This window comes from Marmota monax, unplaced genomic scaffold (assembly GCF_021218885.2).
Source record: "Marmota monax isolate L192 unplaced genomic scaffold, Marmota_monax_Labrador192_F-V1.1 WCK01_AAM20220418_F8-fsc00376, whole genome shotgun sequence".
Classification (NCBI taxonomy): Eukaryota; Metazoa; Chordata; class Mammalia; order Rodentia; family Sciuridae; genus Marmota; species Marmota monax.
In genome coordinates this window covers 438233-458624 of record NW_026692651.1, presented here as the reverse complement: position 1 = coordinate 458624, position 20392 = coordinate 438233, and the positions used below count along the sequence as shown (strand labels likewise).

General features: G+C 38.7%; 2 protein-coding genes and 1 pseudogene across 2 annotated transcripts; all 3 read right to left on the bottom strand.

Annotated features, from left to right (window-relative positions):
* Window positions 1-1400: 1400 nt before the first annotated feature.
* On the bottom strand, window positions 1401-2333 carry LOC124093827 (olfactory receptor 14C36-like). Its single transcript, XM_046446363.1, has one exon. It carries the CDS (start codon window positions 2331-2333, stop codon window positions 1401-1403), a length of 933 nt encoding a protein of 310 aa, XP_046302319.1.
* Window positions 2334-10730: 8397 nt separating this feature from the next.
* Window positions 10731-14863, bottom strand: LOC124093825 (olfactory receptor 14C36-like; annotated as a pseudogene).
* A 3024-nt stretch (window positions 14864-17887) lies between these two features.
* On the bottom strand, window positions 17888-18823 carry LOC124093824 (olfactory receptor 14C36-like). The gene has a single exon (XM_046446362.1). The coding sequence runs from the start codon at window positions 18821-18823 to the stop codon at window positions 17888-17890; it is 936 nt and encodes a 311-aa protein (XP_046302318.1).
* Window positions 18824-20392: the final 1569 nt, after the last annotated feature.

Below are 20392 nucleotides of genomic sequence, written 5' to 3'. Positions count from 1 at the left end.
TCTGCTCTAGCAAGCATATTGGAGCAGTGAGACCCAGTCCTCATGGACACAGTGGATGGAGCCTGTGTTTTGGTTGGATCATGTGACAGCAGGTCAAGGTTTCCTGCTGATTATCTGGGGTGTTCATTGATTCCTACTACTAGTATTCCCTTGTCTGCAAACATTAAGAGATGCTGCTATTCATTAATCACATATATTTAGACTTTTGTGTTTTTCTAGGTAATACATACATTTATATTTTTGTCCACTATTTTCTTATTAGTGAACTGGTTAAAAAAAAAAAAAAAACTGTTCTCAGAATTTGAAGTTTGATGCATTGCCTGCAATATGTATGGACACTTTTCTTCTTATTTTATTATATTAAAATTTCTAGATACATTGAAAGTGAGAGTATGTGAGTTGTAATTAATAACTAGCAAAACACATACCAGTTAGGCCACTAAAATATAAAAAGAGATAACCTGCGTGAGAGGATGAAAGACTGCAAAAGGCATTAGAGGACACATACAGATACAGGCTTACATTACCTACTTACATTACCTACTTTTTTTACAGAAAGTTGATAGTTGACATAGGGGAGACACTTTGGTCAGATAATTAGTGTCTGTCATTTCATTTTTATAAGACATGACAGATGTCTTAAATATTACATTAAGTTACATAAGGGAGACAACCATCTGAATGCTCTCCTGCAACTTAGCCCCAGGGTTTGGTCCTCATCTCTGGGTCAGTCATGGACATAAAAATACTGGCAGCCACCATGGCCTAGGAAGGCAATTTGGCTTCCCCAGGGGATGGATTTGACTGTCAGGACAAAGGGGTTGGTAACCATGGCCCTCTGTTTACTTCATGGACAAGGACTTTCCTCTCTTTCTATGTTCCAGAAGGATAGAAATGTTACTATGATTCTCTCTACACTTTTGGTTATAACTTCTTTAGGATTTAATTTTTGTGTATTTCCAATGTATTTAAATTGAACACAGTTGTGTACCAGAGACCTTCCGTATTTATTTCATATGTCGCTAAATGAGATCACTAAATATGATCAAATGGTTTCAGGTTGTTATTATGATTGATTTGTAAGGTTTGCATCTGTGACTTTACTTGATAGAAGTACTACAATTTATATGATGAATCATAAACATATAATTATAGCAAACAACTTGAATTATACTCATTCATTAAAGATGCATTTGCAAACATTATACATTTTATGAAGAATAAATAGAAATGATGGCATAAATTAAAACAAAAAATATTTTACAAGTTGAAGTACCCAGGACCCAATAAGGTGACATTAGAGTAAGCAGTATGACTTCTGAAGCCCAGCTATGAAGAGTATGATCTCTAATTAAGAACCTCAAACAGTGAAATAAGGATAATACTGAAAAGCATCTTTATCATTTCCCTGAGAACAACTGTCTTTGTATTACTCTCCTCACTGCATCCTTTACCTGTTTGTTTCTGAGACTGTAGAGGAGAGGATTCAGGAAGGGAGGAACCATTGTGTAAAAGGCAGAGAGAACCATGTCCTCGAGTGTGTCAGAGGTTGCTGAGGACCTCAGGTAGACACCTGAGCCAGAACTGATGAAGACGGACACCACGAGGATGTGAGGGGTGCAGGTGGAGAAGGCCTTCCCTGGGGCTCTGATGGGAAATTTCAGCACAGCAGAAAATATGCGAAAATATGACATGACAATAAAAAGGAAGCAACCGACACAAATGACCACAGCAGAGACAACAATAAGGACCTTGTTGCTGGTGGTGTCAGAGCAGGAGAGTCTCAGCAGAGAGGGGACATCACAGAAGAACTGATGGATGACGTTTGACTGGCAGAAGGACAGCTGGAATGTTTTCCCAGTGTGCACACCTGCATACAGCAGACCACTGAGCAGGGAAGCCAGGGTCATGCAGACACAAAACTGAGGGTTCATGATGAGGGGGTACTGGAGGGGCTGGCAGATGGCCACAAAGCGGTCCCAGGCCATGATGGTGAGAAACAGAAGTTCAACACTTGCACAAAAAATGACCAAGAAGGTCTGGGTTGCACAACCAGCCACTGAAATGGCCCTGTTGCCAGTGAGAGAGTTGACACAGGCATTGGGGACAGTGATGGAAATTAAGCACATGTCCAAGATGGACAGGTTCCTAAGGAAGAAGTACATGGGTGTGTGCAGGTTCTGGTCAGCAGTGGTGACAGTGATGATGAGAAGGTTCCCTAACAAGGTACCCAAGTAGGTCATTGGGAATACTGTGAAATAGAGGTAACTCAGATCCCAGCCATCAGGAGAGCCCAGGAGAAGAAATTCCGTTACCATGGTGGAATTATCCATTTATTGAAAATTCGGGTTGCCTGGGATGATAAAGAGGTAAAAGTGGAAAGAAAACAGAATTAATGCAATTAGTTTATATATTTATATGCACCATGTTTTCTTGTATTTTGCAGTTGCTTTCCCTAGAGAGGAAGGTCACTCTTGGTTTTCTCATATGTTTACTCATTTCTGAGCAGAGTGCACCTCTCAGTTCAGGTGTGGAGGTCTGCAGCCCAGTGTCTGGGTGTGACCTGCAGGGCTTTTCCTCAGCTCTCCATCAGGCATCCCCTGACCTTCTGAGACTCCATGCAGAGCATGTGACAATGTGTTTTTTTTTTTTAAATGATCTATAATATAGTTACCTTCACTCTCTTCCATGAATATAATTTCAACATTATTTTGCTATTTTTCCACACTAAATAATTCAAAGTAAGATTAATAATTCCAATTATAATTAATTTTCAAATATTTTTAAATAGGAAACTATTCAAAATGTGGGAGTATTTATCTCCATGACCATGAAAAAAATTTACTCATGAGGAAGGCATCTCAAGTATTCAAAATTTTCTCATTCCAGGGCTGCAGGTCCAGTGCTGTGGTAAAATGAGGGTATCTGACTGAACTGGACCTGGACACTCCTGCTGTCCCCCACCCTCCCTGCTGCTTCTCAGGATGGGGTGATACTGTATGCAGGCCACACAATCTCAGTTAGGGATATGTTCCTTTTCCCACTGGAACTCTCTTTTTCTATCCAAAAGATCAGTGTGAGGTGTTTAAAGCTCCAGATTGTAGCCCAGATGACATTCTCCTAAACTTTTATTTTTTGCCTTAATGTGTTTTTACTCTGTGTTCAGCACCATGAAGTTGAAGATTCCTTTGTCTAGACAATAATTTGTCATTTTCTTGTTGACACCTTCCATTTTAATCCTTTCTTCCAAATGTCATGATTATACAAAGTGATCCTGGCTGTATACCCTAAAAGGAAGATTTTTCTCATACTTATAGCACTTCTGAAGCATCTCAGACTGGTTCAATCCCAAATCAACAAAATTATCATTTCTTCAGCCCTCTGAAAACCTGGGTCCTCCTCAGCACTTTGCCAGTTTAACCGCATTCACCCTTAAAAAAGCGATCTTCCTCATGAGTTTGTCTGGCCTTTACTTAAAATTTGTGTCCCCCAGCATCAGGGGTGTGTGCCCAGACACAGGTAGGTTGGTGTTAATTTCACAGTTAATTTCAAGAACCCCTACTCAGTCTAGCTGCAATCTCTTGCTTGCCCTATTCCCCATTTCTCCATGACACAAACCTGAATCTCACACCTCAGTGACCCCCCTTTTTCACAGCATGACCTACAAAATGCTGACAGAGGCCCTTTTCTACTGTGACATAAAGATTCCCTTTTCCCATTACTACATACTGAGCTTTAAAGAAGGTTCAAATGCAACTGTTCCTCAGAAACCCTCTTCATAGCTTCTGGTTATTCTCCTATTTCTCTGTAATGTTAGAAATCGACATGTTATTCTACCTTTCAGTAAATCAGTATGCATTTATCCCCCAAATTGGTGTTGCAAATTCCTTGATTTTGACCATGTATTGCTTAATGTTTTTATTCTCTTAGTAGCAAGTGCATTACTTCATGCGTAATAGTTAATAAAAAAATGCAATGTAGCATAATCGTCTAACTGCTAACATGAACTAAGTTTTTATTTGACTTATTTACAAATGAGTAACTCCTAAATTGGTGAAGCCCTTTCTTCACATTCATAAGAAAGACAGTGTACCTTCTTTTGAAATAACTTACCCTTGCCTCTGGGCATAACATATTTTCAAAATAGGTAATCTTTCCACAATTATTTATTAATGATTCATATCATGGCAAAATCTGCTCTAGATACTAGGTATAACAAAAAGAAGTAAATTATCATCTTTAAAAGATAATTTGAGTACTGTGAAGGAAAAATAAAATGGTACATATGTAAAAAGTCAAATAAACATGAAAATTTTTGAAATTGATATGAGACTAATCAGGTTTCTTTATGGAAATCTGACAGGTTTTTAACCTTTTATCCTGGATTCTGGGATCTCCAGGAGTATTTGTTCACCACCCCAAAACATCCTGTCACATACAGATGGGACATAACCATGGGTTTAAATCTAAAAGTTGCATAGAACTATAGAGACATTTTCTTTCTTTTTAAAAATGTTTTAATTTTTTGTGTATGTGGTGCTGAGTGTTGAACCCAGAGTCTGGTGCATGTGAGGCCAGCACTCCATCAACTGTGATATGTCCTTAGTGCTCTTTCTTTATTATAGTTTTTAACACTAAACCACCTCCTGCTTTTCTTTCTCCAATAGAACTTAGAAAATTCTCCACAACTCCTTTGAATTATATGAACTTACTTCATGTCCCCTTTTCCTTGTGTGATTTTGGTATAGTTTGATAAATTCTTCTCAATTCAACTTTTTTGTTCATATGCTAGTCAATATTAGGAAACTTCCAGTTATGGAGAATTGATGCAAAGTCATGTATAAATACAATAAAATAAATGTACAAAGCACCACCTATTTTTTACATAGGCCTTGACACAATTTCAGTAGATTCTAAAGATATGGTGACTTTTTGAACCTGGATTTTTTTAAATAAAACTATGGCTTTAGATTGCATAGACTGACCTTAAAATTTTAGTATGGTTCAGTATGACATCCTCATTTAAGGGGCAAAAAATACCTATAGAAAATTCCATCTTAAAGACAATAAGATGAAGGTGTAAATAACAGAAAGAGTTAGTAGAAGTGAAAGTCAGGACAATGTGTGTGAGGAGAAGCTAGCATGTTTCAACTCCATGAACATGTAGTGTAACTGCCCAGGTGCTTTCTCTGGAAGTGAAAAGCCAGGAGTTTTTATTTTTTGCAAATATCTTGATAGTGTTTTAAATAATTAAATATATGATAAATAGATTATTTCAAAACTGCTAAAAATTATTTGCTTTGAAAGATCCAAGAATTAATTATTTCTAAATTACATTTTCCATATTAGGAAATTGATTAGTGTCTTTGATAAACCATTGAGGAATGCTGAGGTACATATAATCTGAAAATCAAAATATACTTCCAAAATGATGCACAACTTGATATTTATATTGATACCACTAGACACACACATCCTTATAGTCATACTTAACATATACTCAGTAAAAAATGTTAAGAATACAATTGAAAATTTGGGCACAGTGACACATGCTTGTAATCCAGCAGCTCAGGAGGCTGAGAGAGGAGGATGGTAAATTCAAAGCTAGCCTCCCAACTGTCAAGACTGTGTCTCAGAATAAATAATCAAAAGGGCTGGGATGTGGCTCAGAGGTTAAGCACCCCTGGGTTCAATCCCTGAAACCCGGAAAACAAAAAAGTAACAAACTGAAAAAGTGAAAAATAATATATTTGTGATCAAAAGAAAGGGGTAAGATTAATATTCAAAATATTCCAATGAAAATTGTATTTTACATTAAATATCATATTTCCCACAGTTATTGACATGTGCATGTTTATCAGTTGTATAAAAACATACCTATCTACCTACCTATCCTATACCATATTTTGCATTTTGTTCTTGTTATCTTAAAGTGAAAGTGTTTATTTTTCTCTGAAATTTTGTGAATTTGGCAAGTATACTATAAGTAATAGTATTCTGAAGAAAATAATTTTAAACTATCCAGAATCAGCATGAAAAAATTTCACACACTATACTAGCATACACAGTGCAGAGGTCCCCAAGGTCCCTGTGTTCCTATTGCAGCAGTGGCAATCACCCTCAAAACCATAGTGCAGTTTTAAGGACTCTCTGTGCTTGCTGTGTTCTTCTCAGAATTAAGAAACCTCATCCTGGACTAGCTGACTCTTTGGATGACACTGTAATTTGCTGAACAGAATAAAAGTGAAGCACACATGCATTTAAACTCTAACTGCTTATTACTCACTCCTGACTGTCACTTGTTGTCAACATGGAACAGAACCGTGTCTCCCCTTGCTTCTCCCATAAATGGTGTCTGCAGCCAGGGTGAATCTGTCCAGTCAGCCTAGTGCCATGTGGGATGTGGGGAGCTCAGTCACCTCTGCTTTATGTGAATCTGGTGCCTGGCCATTGGGAGCAGGGCCCCCAGGAGCCAAGAGTTCAGCCTGAAAATACAGCAGGAGGCCTGAGCACACCACCTGGCAGCAGCACTTCCAGATCCCAGGAATGAGGACCTGGCCACGTGCCAGTATAGACAGTGGAACTGCTCTGGCGCACATTGCTGTAACTCATTACTGAGAAGTGATTAACACTGAAAAGACTGATCATTCTCCCTGTGTGTTTTCATCTCTGCCCTCCTCTCCTCATTATGAATTAAGGGTGTTTGTATGGATCAGGTAACGTTACGGCAGTTGAGCAACTCTCACTTGTAAGTCAGAAACATCTCACACTATCTGAAGTTCAGCAGAAAATTTTCTTATCATTGACATGAAATTCACATGACACAAAGTTTACCTTTGTGACAGTTCATGCTTATAAATGTAGTGATATTTACTACATTACCAAGTTGTAGAACATCCAACTACAACTTGTTTCCAGATACTTTTATTACTTCAAATGAACCATCTAATCTGTTACACATGGTCTTTCAGACACTAGAAAACTCTAAGTATATTCTGTACCTTTGAAATTATATATTTGTAAAAATTCATATAATTAAAATCATTCAATATATGTTCTGACTTGATTTACCCTAACTTTTTCAAAATCAGTCCAACCTGTACAGACATCGTATGTTCATTCCTTAGGATGAACGTCATTCTGTTACATGTATATTCCACAGATCTTTAAATCAGCACGTCCATCTGTGGACTTATTTCTCCTCAATCTGGTAATATAATGTGGCTGATTTATTTTTTATCATAATGTTGGTCATTTGGTCATCTCTGGTATACACTCTGCACTCTATGTGATTATGATGAGTTATTGTGTCATATTTGCATGGCTGTGACCAAAATACATGGTTTAAAAAAAAAACACGCACAATAAACGAGGGAAGATGCTCAGAATATGTCTCCAGGTAGGCAAAGACAGGGAAGGGGAAAGAGGGTTAGGGTTAGGGTTAGAGAAAATCTATCAGGGATTAATCCCAGTGGGCCACCTCCTCCAGCAGTGTCCAAATGCTTAAAGCTAACACCCAGTCAATTTGTTCAAATTAAGATGGATTGATTAGGTTGCAGCTCTCATAATCCAATCATTCTACCTTTGAAAATTCCTGCTGGATAGAAAGAGCAGCAGAATAAAATAGACACTAGTATTGCTGAATGTATATACATGTCTGTATAACCAATGTGATTCTGCAACCTGTAAACATGGAAAAATGAGATATTATACCCCATTTGATTAAAAAAAAATATTGTGTGAAAACAAGGTTTTATATCTCTGATAAAAATACTCAAGAATGCAAAGAAAGATGAAATAAATAAATAAAGAAAGAAAGAAAGAAAGAGAGAGAGAGAGAGAGAGAGAAAATTCCTGCCTCAATTCAAGAACTTTTTGAGACATCTCACATCCCATTCATAATGTTTCAACTCCAGATCTCCAAAACTCATGTCCATTTCACAATGCATAATGAATTTAGCCCATCTCCAAGTGTCTAATAGTCTAATAAATTCCAGCTTTATCCTAAAGTTTGAGCCTAAAATCTCACCTAAAACTGAAGGTAAAATCTTTGTTGTGAGCCCCCATAAAAATCAAAAGCAAGTTACATGCATCAATATCCACTGTAGAACATAAACCTTCTTATTCCAAAAGGACTTAGTAGGGCAGTGGAAAGAATGGAGGTGTAGAGGAAATATAAAACCAGCTGAGAAAACAACTCCATCTGTAATTCCTCATGTAGCAGCTAGGACTCTTGACTGTAAGACAATATTTCCAAAAGGACTGGTATTTCCTGCCCTTTGGCCTTGCCAGTTGCATAACACAGTGGCTCTCTTTGCCTTTCCTTGGCAGAGAGTTTATGCTGCTAGTAACTATTAATTTCTTGGGATTCCATGACAACTTTGGCTTCACATTCACAGGTACACCTATTCACCCTGTCAGGGGGCGGGTCTGTAGGGCCTAGACTATGCTACAGTTCACTTGGGCTACCAAGCTTTTCTTTGAATTGATGGTGGAAGTCATCATGACCCATTAATTTGGGCACTCTACATTCCTGCAGAGATGGCACAATGTCAATGATGCTAATGTCTGATGCCATAGATGGGTCCCCAAAATTAGTGCAGTGGTGGTTTCTTAATGTCTTCCTTGCTTATTATGGTAAAACAACTTCCTGTGCCCTCTGTGCAAGCAGGGTGGCCATAAGACACTTATCAAGGGAATTTTCCTGTCTACATCCTTTAGTGTGCAATAGGTATGGTCCTACAAATTTATTAGATGCTCTCAGCTCCTTTCCTATTGAAGAGGTATGAAATACTTAGCCTCTCCTTAGGGCCTGCAGTCTGCTTATAACCACTCATTCTTTGGACCTAGTTTTTAAAATTATCTCTTTAAAACTCTGATCAAATCTGGCTTTTAACTCTACTTATACAAACAACTGCTTTCATGTTTTTTTAGGTAATAAACACATTTTTTATTTTTCTCCCCATTTTCCTATTAGTGTATTGGTGAACAAATTGATTGTTTAGATTTTTGCAATTGAATACACTGACTTTTTTGTGTAAATATATTTTCTTCATTTTGTTATATCAGTACTCCTAGGTAACTTGATATTGAGCCTATGTCAGTCATAATTAACAATGAACAAAGCACATGCCAATGAGGACACTAAAATATTTGGAGAGAAATAACTCATGTGAGATGATGAGCTGCCACAAACTGGGCACAGGGGTGCACACCTGCCATTTCACACATAAGGAGGTTGGTGAACAATGATCTCAGGGTTAAAGCCAGCCTCAGAACCTCCTGGAGTCCCTAAGCAACTTAGCAAACCCTATTTTCTGTGATACAATGTGGCACATTAGAAATAAATCACTGGGTGAGTCTTGAAGTAGGACATTAAGTTTATTAGATGGTGGGTAGGAATGGCAGATAGAAAGTCAGCTCTGCATCCTTCAACCTTTTGCAGAAGGTAGGGTACATTTTTATAGCTCCTAAGTACAAGCTACCAGTAAGTCAAAACCATAGTAACATGGGGAGTGTGTAAGAATTACCCAGTCAGAGTACAGTAAGCAGCCCAAGAAAAATAGGAATTAAAATGAGAACAACAACTTACACATGTAGTTCCTAATAATACAATGGGAAAGAATAATTGAAACATTTTTTAGACTTACATGTTGCCATACAGGGTGTGCATGGCAAAAAGTGGTTTACATATGCAGGGTTTTCTCATGTGAGAAGCATTTCTCTTATGCAATGAAGCCTCAGGATAAAATGGAGTTTGTCTGGTCAAAGCATATATAGTTTGTCCCACAACAAAAACAGAAAAAAAGTTTAGGGATGCAGCCTTGGTTCAGTCCTGCTGAGTACAACAACAGCAAAAACAACCAAAAAGAAGGCCATAAATGCTCCTAGAGGTTTAGTTTACAAAATCCATAAAACTGAGAGAAATTTTCAATTTTACACAGGTCATACAGTGAGGCCAGACAATTCCTGGCAACTATTTCATAATGATCAGGTATGATTCATTATCATAGTTTTTACAGAAGTACCATGTGTTGGAGGAAAACGCTTAGAAAGCTGACCTGCAACTCAGCCCCAAGTTTGTGTCCCTCAAACTAGACCACTCGTAGACATAATAAAAGATTGGCAGCAATAACTGTCAGGGGAGCCCAAGGTGCTCTTCCCCAGTGGATGGATTGTGCTGTGGGTTCATGATGGATGTAACCTTTGCTCTCTCTCTTTTCTTCATGGACAAGGAGTATCTTCCTTTTTCTGTATATGTTAAATGGAGAAAAGTATCATTTTGATTCTCTCTACATTTATTATTGTAAAGTCTTAAGGATTTGATTTTTATATATTTTAAAAGTAATTAAATTGACACAATTTTGTATCACAGTTTGACAGCGGATTATGTACATTATCTTCATGTTTTATTTGTAAAAATTTCCTCTGTGACAGTAATTGATAAAACTTTAATGTATATCACCAGAAATGATTTTAGAAAATATATTGGATCATATTTATATATTAAAATGAATTGATAAAATTAAGCTTTTATGAAGGATCCATGGTAATAATAGGGTAAATAACAAAAAAATGCTATAAAATAACTGAGATTCTAATAAGGTGATAATAGGGTAGGCAGGGTAACATGTAAAGCCCACATTAGAAAAGCATTTGACCTCATTTGACTCCACTCAGTGAAATGAGGATAATGCTGAAAAGCGTCTTTATCATTTCCCTGAGAACAACTATGTTTGCATCACACTTCTCACAGTTTCCTTTACCTGTTTGTATCGGATTCTTTATGTAAGATGATTCAAGAAGAGAGAAACTATGGTGTAAAAGGCAGAGAACAGTGTCCTGTGCTGTCAGAGGTCACTGAAAGCCATCTGTAGATGCACATGATGGGACTGAGGAAAACCGAAACCATGAAGATATGAGGGGTGCAGGTGGAGCAGCCCTCCCCAACTCTCTGTGGGAAATTTCAGCACAACAGAAAATATGTGAATATATGACATGTCAATAAGAGTAAAGTGACCACCACCAACTGCCACAGCAGAGACACGAAGGACCATGTTGCTGGTAGTGTCAGAGTAGGAGAGCCTCAGCAGAGAGGGGACATCACAGAAGAACTGGTGGACCACATTTGACTGGCAGAAGGACAGTCAGAATGTGTTCCCAGTGTGCACACCTGCATACAGCACACCACTGAGCAGGGAAGCCAGGTTCATGAGGACACAAAACTGAGGGTTCATGATGAGGGGGTACTGAAGGGGCTGGCAGATGGCTACATAGCGGTTCCAGGCCATGATGGAGAGAAACAGAAGTTCAACACATGCACAGAAAATTACCAAGAAGATCTGGGTTGCACAGCCAGCCACTGAAATGACCCTGTTGCCAGTGAGAGAGTTGACACAGGCATTAGGGACAGTGATGGAAATAGTTTCCCTAACAAGGTGCCCAGGTAGGTCAGTGGAAATACTGTAAAATAAAGGAAACTCACAATACAGATATCAGGACATCCCAGTGGGAGAAAGTCAGTAAGCATGGTGGCATTGGACATTTAGTGGAAATTCTGGTTGTCTGTGAAGATAAAGAGACAAGAGAGAGGAAGCAAAAATATAATAAATACAAGTACTTGGTCCTGGGTCTGTAGCTCATGGTAGAGAACTTGAATAGCATGTGTGAGCCACTGGGATCGAATCTTAGCATTATATATAAATAAAATTAATAAATAAAATATTAATGTTCATAGACAACTGAAAATATATTTAAAAAATAATACAGTTAGTTTACACATTCATGTCCAACATGTTTTCTTGTACTTTTCAGTAGCTTTCCCTGGAGAGGAAGGTCACTCTTGGTTTTCTGATGTTTCTCATTTCTGAGTAGAGTGCACCTCCCAGTGCAGGTGTGGAGGTCTGCAGCCCAGGGTCTGGGTGTGACCTCCAGGACTTGTCCTCAGCTCCCCGTAGGCCTGGCTTACCTCCTGAGACTCCATGAAGAGCACTTCCAGGGTGTCCCACCTCCTCTTTCCCATGACCATGGGTGTCACCATGCATTTCTTTTGTTCTTCATTTTAGTCACCTTCATTTTAATTCATTAATGTAATTGTGCAAATTATTTTCTCATTTTTCCCACATTAATAATTCAAATCAAAAATTTTATAGGTAGCAAATGATTCATAATGTTGGCATATTTATTCTCATAGACATGAAAAAATAATTCTCATAAGGAAAGTTCTCCACCAAACTATCCCATTCCAGGCTCACAGGTCTGTGTTACAGTAAACTGAGGTGACCTGACTGCACCTGGCTTCTCTGCAGTCCCCTACTCTCCCTGCTGCTCCCTAGCACATGAGTGGTGCTGTCTCATGTCACACACCATCAGATACATGCCTGTTCCTGTTCCCACTGGGGCTCTCTTTTCTTCTTCAACAGATCAAAGTAAGGTCTTCATAGCCTCCTCCTGACATTCTTCTAAACTTCTACTTTTACCCTGTTTTGTTTTTATTTCATGTTCAGCATCATGAAATTAAAGACTCCTTTGTCTAAAAATTAATTTTCCTTAGTCTTTTTGACATCTTCTATTATATTTCTTTCTTTCTTTTTATTTTCAAAACCTTTATTTTGTTTATTCATTTTTATGTGGGTCTGAGGATTAAACCAGTACCTCACATGTGCAAGGCAAGCACTCTGCCACCGAGCCACAACCCAGCCCTATATTTCTTTCTTCACAATATCATAATCATACAAAAAAATACTGACCGAATACATTGAAAGGAAGATTTTGCTCATAGTTCAACACTTCTGTAACAGCTCAGATCACTTCAATCCCAGGTCACCTCTATCATCATCTCTCAGGCCTCTGTCATCCTGGGTCCTCCTCAGCACTTTGACAGGTTAAACACACTCACCCTTAGTAAAATGACCTTCCTGCTAAGCCTGCCTAGGCTCCTCTGGAAACCTGTGTGTCTCCCAGGGTAGATAGTGGGTGGCCAGACACAGGTAGGGTGCAGCTAATTGCACAGTGTGGGTGAAGTTCAAGAGGTTCTACTCAGTCTACCTGCAATCTGTTTCTTGTCACATCCTCCATTTCTCCGTGGCACAAACCTAAAGCTCAAGCCTGAGTGATGTTCTTATTCACAGAATACCCTGGAGCTTGCTGACAGAGCTCTTCTCTACGTGACATAATGATTTAAATTTAACCATTTACTTTTTATGGGTATTTAGAGGAGGTTCAAATGCAATCTTTTCTCTGGAAACTGCTGAATAATCTTAATTTCCCCCCACTTTTGTGTAGTATTAGAGATCATTCTGTGCAAATTCATTAATTTGGGACCTGTATCATTCATCTGTGTATTTTTTTTAGGTGCAAATGCATGACTTCCTACATAGTGGTTAATAAACCTGGAGGCTTTGTTGACTGACCACTCACTTGAACTGTCTTTCTTTATAATACTGGTTTACAAAGAAGTCTCTCCCAAACAGGCTCTGCCCTTTCTACACTTCCTTAGCACACACAGTGCAGGCTGGAGGGAGGTCATGCAAGCCCATGGCCCTCTGCACTTGAAAAGTTAAGATCTCTTTACAGTAGCAATCTGTCAACAAACATTACCAATGACACAGATAGGGCCACAGTAGTTTCAGATGGTGATGTTTTGGAAAGAAGAAATATATTGGTGTTTTTATGTAATTTGTTTACCATGATAGAAATTACAAAATAATACAATATGACAAATTTAGGAGGTGATGGGTCATGAGACAATTCCTTATGTTAAACCATGCTTTTTACTCTTCAATACTGAATTCCAGGCACTCCAGGGGTCCTTGCTGACCATCCCTACACACTTGAGTCAAATATAATATGGAAAAATAAACATGTGTTCAAGATCTGGAAGCTGGCATAGAACTACAGATATATTTTCTTCATTTCTGTTTTCTTTTTCCTACTAAACAATGTACATTTTAGTTTCTTCAAAAGAATTTAGCAAATTCTCCAATAAGTAGTTTAAATCACATGAGCTTAATTTATTTGCTTATTACTTGAACTACAACTTGAACACTTCTCCAAATTTGACTTAATTTTTTCATGGATCAGTCTCATGAAACTTCAGATTTTGATTGTGATAAAATATATGAATCACCACCTAACTTGTAAAGGTCCTCAGAATGTTCCTGCAGATCTACAAAATATGATTACTTTATGAACCTGGATTTTTTAAAGTAAGAAATAAGCTTTAGCTTCTGTAGTTTGACATCAATAATTTTAGAGTGTTAAGAACTACATTGTCCTTTAAGTAGTGCAAATACATATATAGAATTTGCTATAAAAACAAAGGTTTGGAACCAAAATAAAACCACAATCAGGTAGTATGAAGTTCAGAAAAACAAGTATGAGGCATAGTTACTATATTTTTAATGCCAATTATTTGAAGAAGGGCTGCCACAAGTACTTTCCTCTGCAAGTGGGGAAGCTGGGAGTTTTCCCTTTTGGTAGTTCTCTTGGTAGTGCTTAAAATAAGGAAATGTGTGCTAATTTTCCCACGTGGACAGTGGATGGCACAGTGGAACTTCTGTGCTGGACATCATGCTTAGTCACATTGAGAATCCAGTAACACTGCGGAGAGACTGGTGGTGCTCACTGTGTGTTTTCATCTCTGCCATCCTTCACCTCAGTGTGCGTTAAGGGTGTTTACAGTCATCAGTTAACACTGAGGGTGATGGGCAACTCCCACTCACTCCTCAACCTGTAAGTGGGAAACATCTAAGGCTGTCTGCAGTTCAACAGCAAAATTTCTTATCATTGAGATGAAATCCATGTGTCATGAAGTTAAATTTGTAACAGTTTGTGGTTACCAATTCCATATTATTTACCGCATGACACAACTGTGCAACTTTCAACTACCTCTTGTTCCAAATATTTGTAATTTTTTAAATGAACCACTAATCCATTGCACATAGTCCCTGTTTACTTTGGAAACCACTAAGTATAATCACCATGTTTGAATATATATGTTCTGATTATTTTGTATGACTAGAATTATTAAATATGTGCTATTTTTCATGATTTGAATCAGCCTGATGTTTTCAAAGAAAGTCCACATTGTAGCATTTATCACTATTTTATTTCTTGAATGGATGAATTAGGTTCCATTATATGTATACATCAGCATTTTCAAAATCGACTTATTGATGGATGATTTGCCCTTTGTTCTGTTAACCCACTGTAGAATTTGTTGGTGATTTTCTGTAGGTGCTTATTGCATGCTAGGATTGATACCATATGAAAATGGTCTATTCTGGTTTTGGTGTCCTGTGGAATTTTTTGGCTAGATTTTATTGAGAAGGTTTGCCTATGTTCTTGTCAGGGATATTGTATTGAGGTCTTCTTTTCTTGTTCTGGCATTTCCTTCATTGTCCTTAGCTACTAACCCCATACCTTGTACCTATTTTAAAGAAAAAAAAATGTGTGTTAAACCAGCCAAATAGACAAAGTACAAAGATCCTGTCTCTACAGCCACCAAGAATGATGGTCACCTTGTCTTTAGGCCACAATGTCTCTAAGATTGGAGAACTAAATGAGCAGGCATGTCACTGGATGGACCCAGGGTGTTCACAGGCTAGTAAAAGAGTGCAATGGGAACTACTTCACTGAAATGGAGACAACATTAATTACTATGTCTACAGGGTTATTTGACTTGAACACCCATGGACTATGAAAGGTTGGAAAATGTCCAGGAATAGAAGTCAGTATTTGACTTGGCCACTGGTAGATAGATTAACGGATATCCTAAAAAGTAAGTAAGGTATGTTTTACCTATTATAATTGAAGGTGTACAGACCACACTGTCTGTGGCCCAGGACCCAGCACATGGAAGGAACACTGATTATGATGAGCCACAGAGGTAAGCCCGCTGAAGGACAGTCAGAAAGTGACCAGAGAGCATTCGACCCCTGTCTCATTCATGATGTTCAGCAGAACCTGGGCCAAGGCCAGCAGCCTCCATGCCTTATGAATATCCCTCCTGATATGTGGAGAGCAGGACCTGGCACTGGTGTTCAGAACAATGTAGCTTGTAAAAACAAAAAACAATTTTATGGTGGACTGGTCTTTGCTTTTTCTTTTATATATTTAAAAATTTATATTACCACTTCTAGTATAACCTTTCTGAATATCTGGGACATGAGTACAAGAATATAAAAAGTGTTATGAAATAAAATCAAGTCAACTGTCTAGAGACAGCTTAATGGAGAAAGTTTAAGTTTCATGGAGAAAGGGAGACATGGGTGGTCACCTTCTCTTCATTTCTATCTGTATTCTCCCAGGTGAGGGATCTAAGATAAAAAGTCCACCTCTGTTTTTTTATATCTATGAAAAGAAATGATTAGGGAATCAGGAAAAAAAGTTATGAATAATAAAGCATAGTGTTTTAGTCAGTTTTTTCTTTCTTTCTTTCTTTCATTCTTCCTTTCTTTATTTCTTTCTTTTTTTTCTTTTTAAAGGACTCAACCACATGCAATTATAGAGGAGGAAAAGTTTATTTGAGTGCTCACAGTTCAGAGCTTTTAGTCTGTATAAGGCCAGGGTCAATCCTCAGGGCCCGAGGTGAGGCTAAACATGGTGTGAGAGTGTGGTGGGGGGAAGAAGCTCACATCACAGTGATCAGGAGGCAGAGAGAAACTCCACTCTCCACATACAAATATAGACACCAAATCCATGCTCTAATTCCCACCTCCCCCAGCCACACCCCACCACCCTACCACTCAGTTAATCCTCATCAGAGGATTAAATCACTGATTGGGTTAAGACCCTTACAACCCAATCACTTCTACTTGGAAACTTCTTACATTGTCTCACAACTTAGCTCTCAGGGGACACCACATTCAAACCCTAACAAATGGGCATCGGCTTCTTGGAGCCCTCTAGGAGTCCAGTGGTCACAGTACTGACCCCCATGCAGGCCATGGAGTGAAAGGAGCACTATACCCTGCAGTGGACTCATGCTTGATTTTGGCCTTTGTCTGTCACTACACTATTGTAATCGTTTTTCCTCCCAAACCTCGAAAGCCAAAGAAGTGAACCTAATTGTCCAGGACAGAGACAGCTGCAGACTTCTGTTCACATGACACTCATCAAGCTCATGCATAGTGCACGGGCAAGGTGGGCATGTGAGGTAGGTGCCTGGCCCTCCTATGCAGATGGCTTTTATGGAAGTGAGAACCCTGTACTCAGGGCTGGAGCCAATCCAGTTGTCCTGTGGGCTGCTTTAATGGAGGGATGTCTTGAGCCCCGAGTTTTAGCAAGCACAGTGTGAAAACGGTTTTCTAGAGGACAGACTAGAGCAATACTGATCCCTGCAGCCAAAAGCAGCCTGTCTGCTCCACGCACACTCCTGAGCATGCTCAGACTCATGTTCACCATGCACCACAGTCCTGCTCAGTGGTCAGTAGACAATGCTGTTGAGCCTAAAGTGATCTCCTGGCTACTCAGTAAAGAGTTTTCATTTGAACTTATACTTTCACACCCTCTCACATGCAGAGGAAAACATAGACAAAACAACTTTTACTCTGATTTTTAATCATTTTATTTGTGACTGTGAGAAAATATATTATTGCCAAAATGTGTAAAGCTATTTACATAACTCAGCATGTTCTCTGAGATATTGTGTAACTTTTAAATATATTACTGCTTTATATTTTTATAGCTCAACCTATTGTCATTTTATGAAGGATAAATAGATATAAAAGTATAAATCACATTAGTATTATGTTACATTTTTCTATACTTGGTCTTAATAAGGTGATACCAGGGTATTAGTGTAACATGGAAAGCCCAGATATGAAGAGATTTATCCAATTATAAACTATAACCAGTAAAATAAGGATGATGCTGAAACACATCTTTATCGTTTCCCTGAGAACAACTGTCTTTGCATTATTCTCCTCACAGCTTCCTTTACCTGCTTGTTCCAGAGACTGTAGATGAGAGAATTCAAGAAGGGAGGAACCATGGTGTAAAAGGGAGAAAGAACCATGTCCTGGAGTGTGTCAGAGGTTGCTGAGGACCTCAGGAACACACCTGTGATGGAACCGAGGAAGACGGACACCACGAGGATGTGAAGGGTGCAGGTGGAGAAGGCCTTCCCTGTTGCTCTGGTGGGAAATTTCAGCACAGCAGAAAATATGTGAATATATGACATGATTATTATAGCAAAGCAGTTCCCACCAATGATTATAATAGAGACAAGAATAAGGACCATATTGCTGGTGGTGTCAGAGCAGGAGAGCCTCAGCAGAGAGGGGACGTCACAGAAGAACTGATGGGCCATGTTTGATTGGCAGAAGGACAGCCGGAATGTGTTCCCAGTGTGTACACCTGCATACAGCAGACAACTGAGCAGGGAAGCCAGGGTCATGCAGACACAAAACTGGGGGTTCATGATGAGCAGGTACTGGAGGGGCTGGCAGGTGGCCACATAGCAATCCCAGGCCATGATGGTGAGAAATAGCATCTCCACATATGCACAAAAAATGACCAAGAAGATCTGTGTTGCACAGCCAGCCACTGAAATGGACCTTTGCCAAGTGAGAGAGTTGACACAGGCATTGGGGACAGTGATGGAAATGTAGCACATGTTCAAGATGGACAGATTCCTGAGACAGAAGTACATGGGTGTGTGCAAGTTCTGGTCAGCAGTGGTGACAGTGACGATAAGAAGGTTCTCTAACAAGGTACCCAGGTAGGTCACTGGGAATACTGTGAAATAGAGGAAACTCAGATTCCATCCATCAGAAGAGCCCAGGAGGAGAAATTCCATTATCATGGTGGCATTGGCCATTTACTAGAAATTTTGATTGTTCTGGGAAGATAAAGAGAGAAAAGAATAATAGGAAGCAAATCATGATTAATACAATTCATTTACATATCCATATCTATGGTATTTTCTTGTATTTTACAGTTGCTTTCTCTGCAGAGGAAGGTCACTCTTGGTTTTATGACATGTTTAATCATTTCTGAGCAGAGTGAACCTCCCAGTGCAGGTCTGGATATCTGTAGCCCAGGGTCTGGGCCTGACCTGCAAGGCTTGTCCTCAGCTCCCCATCAGACATTCCTGACCTCCTGAGACTCCATGCAGAGCACTTCCAGGGTTGCCCACTTCCACTTCAGCATGCCACCTATGTGACAGTTTTTTTTTTTTTAATCTTCTGTAATTTAGTTACATTCATTCTCTTTCATGAACCACAGCTGACAAGATTGATCTAGCACTCTCTCCAGTGCTAATAATGTTTTTTTTAAATGGTTTTTAATTGTAGTTAGACACAATACCTTCATTTATTTATTTATTTTTATATGGTGCTGAGAATCGAATCCAGGGCCTCACTCATGGTAGATCATGTAGTATTGCTCTACCACTGACCCACAAACTTAGGCCCGAATAATAATGTTTATACTCAGTGTTTTTACTCTATGAAATTTGATTCCTTTTTACATAAGAATTTTCTTTGGTCTCATTGACACCTTCCTTTATATTTGTTTCTTCTCAATTGTACCATGATCATTTAAAAAGATATTGACTCTAAATCCTACTATCTCATAGGTTCAACACTTCTGAAGGAGCTCAGACTGGCTCAGTCCCATGTCACCTACATGGTCTTTCCTCAGCCCTCCAAAAACCTGGGTTCTACTCAGCACCTTGCCAGGTTAACCACACTACCTTTAGAAAGATCACCTTCCTGGGAGTCTGCCTGAGCTCCTCTGGAAGAGTATATGGTCTCCTGTGTTGTAGATAGAAGGTCAGACTCAGGTAGGTTGCTGTGAATTTCATAGTGTGAAGTTTAAGGGGACCTATTCAGGCTACCTATCAATCTGCTTCTTGTCTCCCTGTCCATTCTTTCCTGACACAAACCTGACCACACTCCTGAGGAACCTCATTGTTCACACCTGAAAGAGCCCCCTTTTCTACTATGACAGAATGTTTTAATTTTTCCCATTAGTATATTTTTGACCTGAGAGGAGGCTCAAAATCAACTTTTCTTCTGAATCTTTCTTCATATCTCTAAATTTTCCACTTTTCTATTTTTATTAAAAATTGACATATCATAGCAAATTGTAATTAATCAGTTAGTAATTGTCACCCCCAAATACTGGTTCAAATCATTAAATTTTGGATCATGTAGTATTTGTCTTTATCCACATGTAGTTGCTATTAAATGACTCTCTGTATAATAGTCAATAAATAGATAGATTGCAACATTATTGACTTGCTAATAATCTAGACTGGCTTTCTTTATTCTACTGCTTTACCTCTGAAGGGCTCCCAAACAGTATTTGGAACCTCTTCACCACTGTAACAAACATAGCACATGCTGATTTGAAATAATGAAATCAAATGCTTCCTTTTGTGCAT

Bases quoted from the DNA above. Each gene is read 5' to 3' on its own strand.
- LOC124093827 (XM_046446363.1), bottom strand. From the start codon at position 2,333: ATGGATAATTCCACCATGGTAACGGAATTTCTTCTCCTGGGCTCTCCT.
- LOC124093824 (XM_046446362.1), bottom strand. From the start codon at position 18,823: ATGGCCAATGCCACCATGATAATGGAATTTCTCCTCCTGGGCTCTTCT.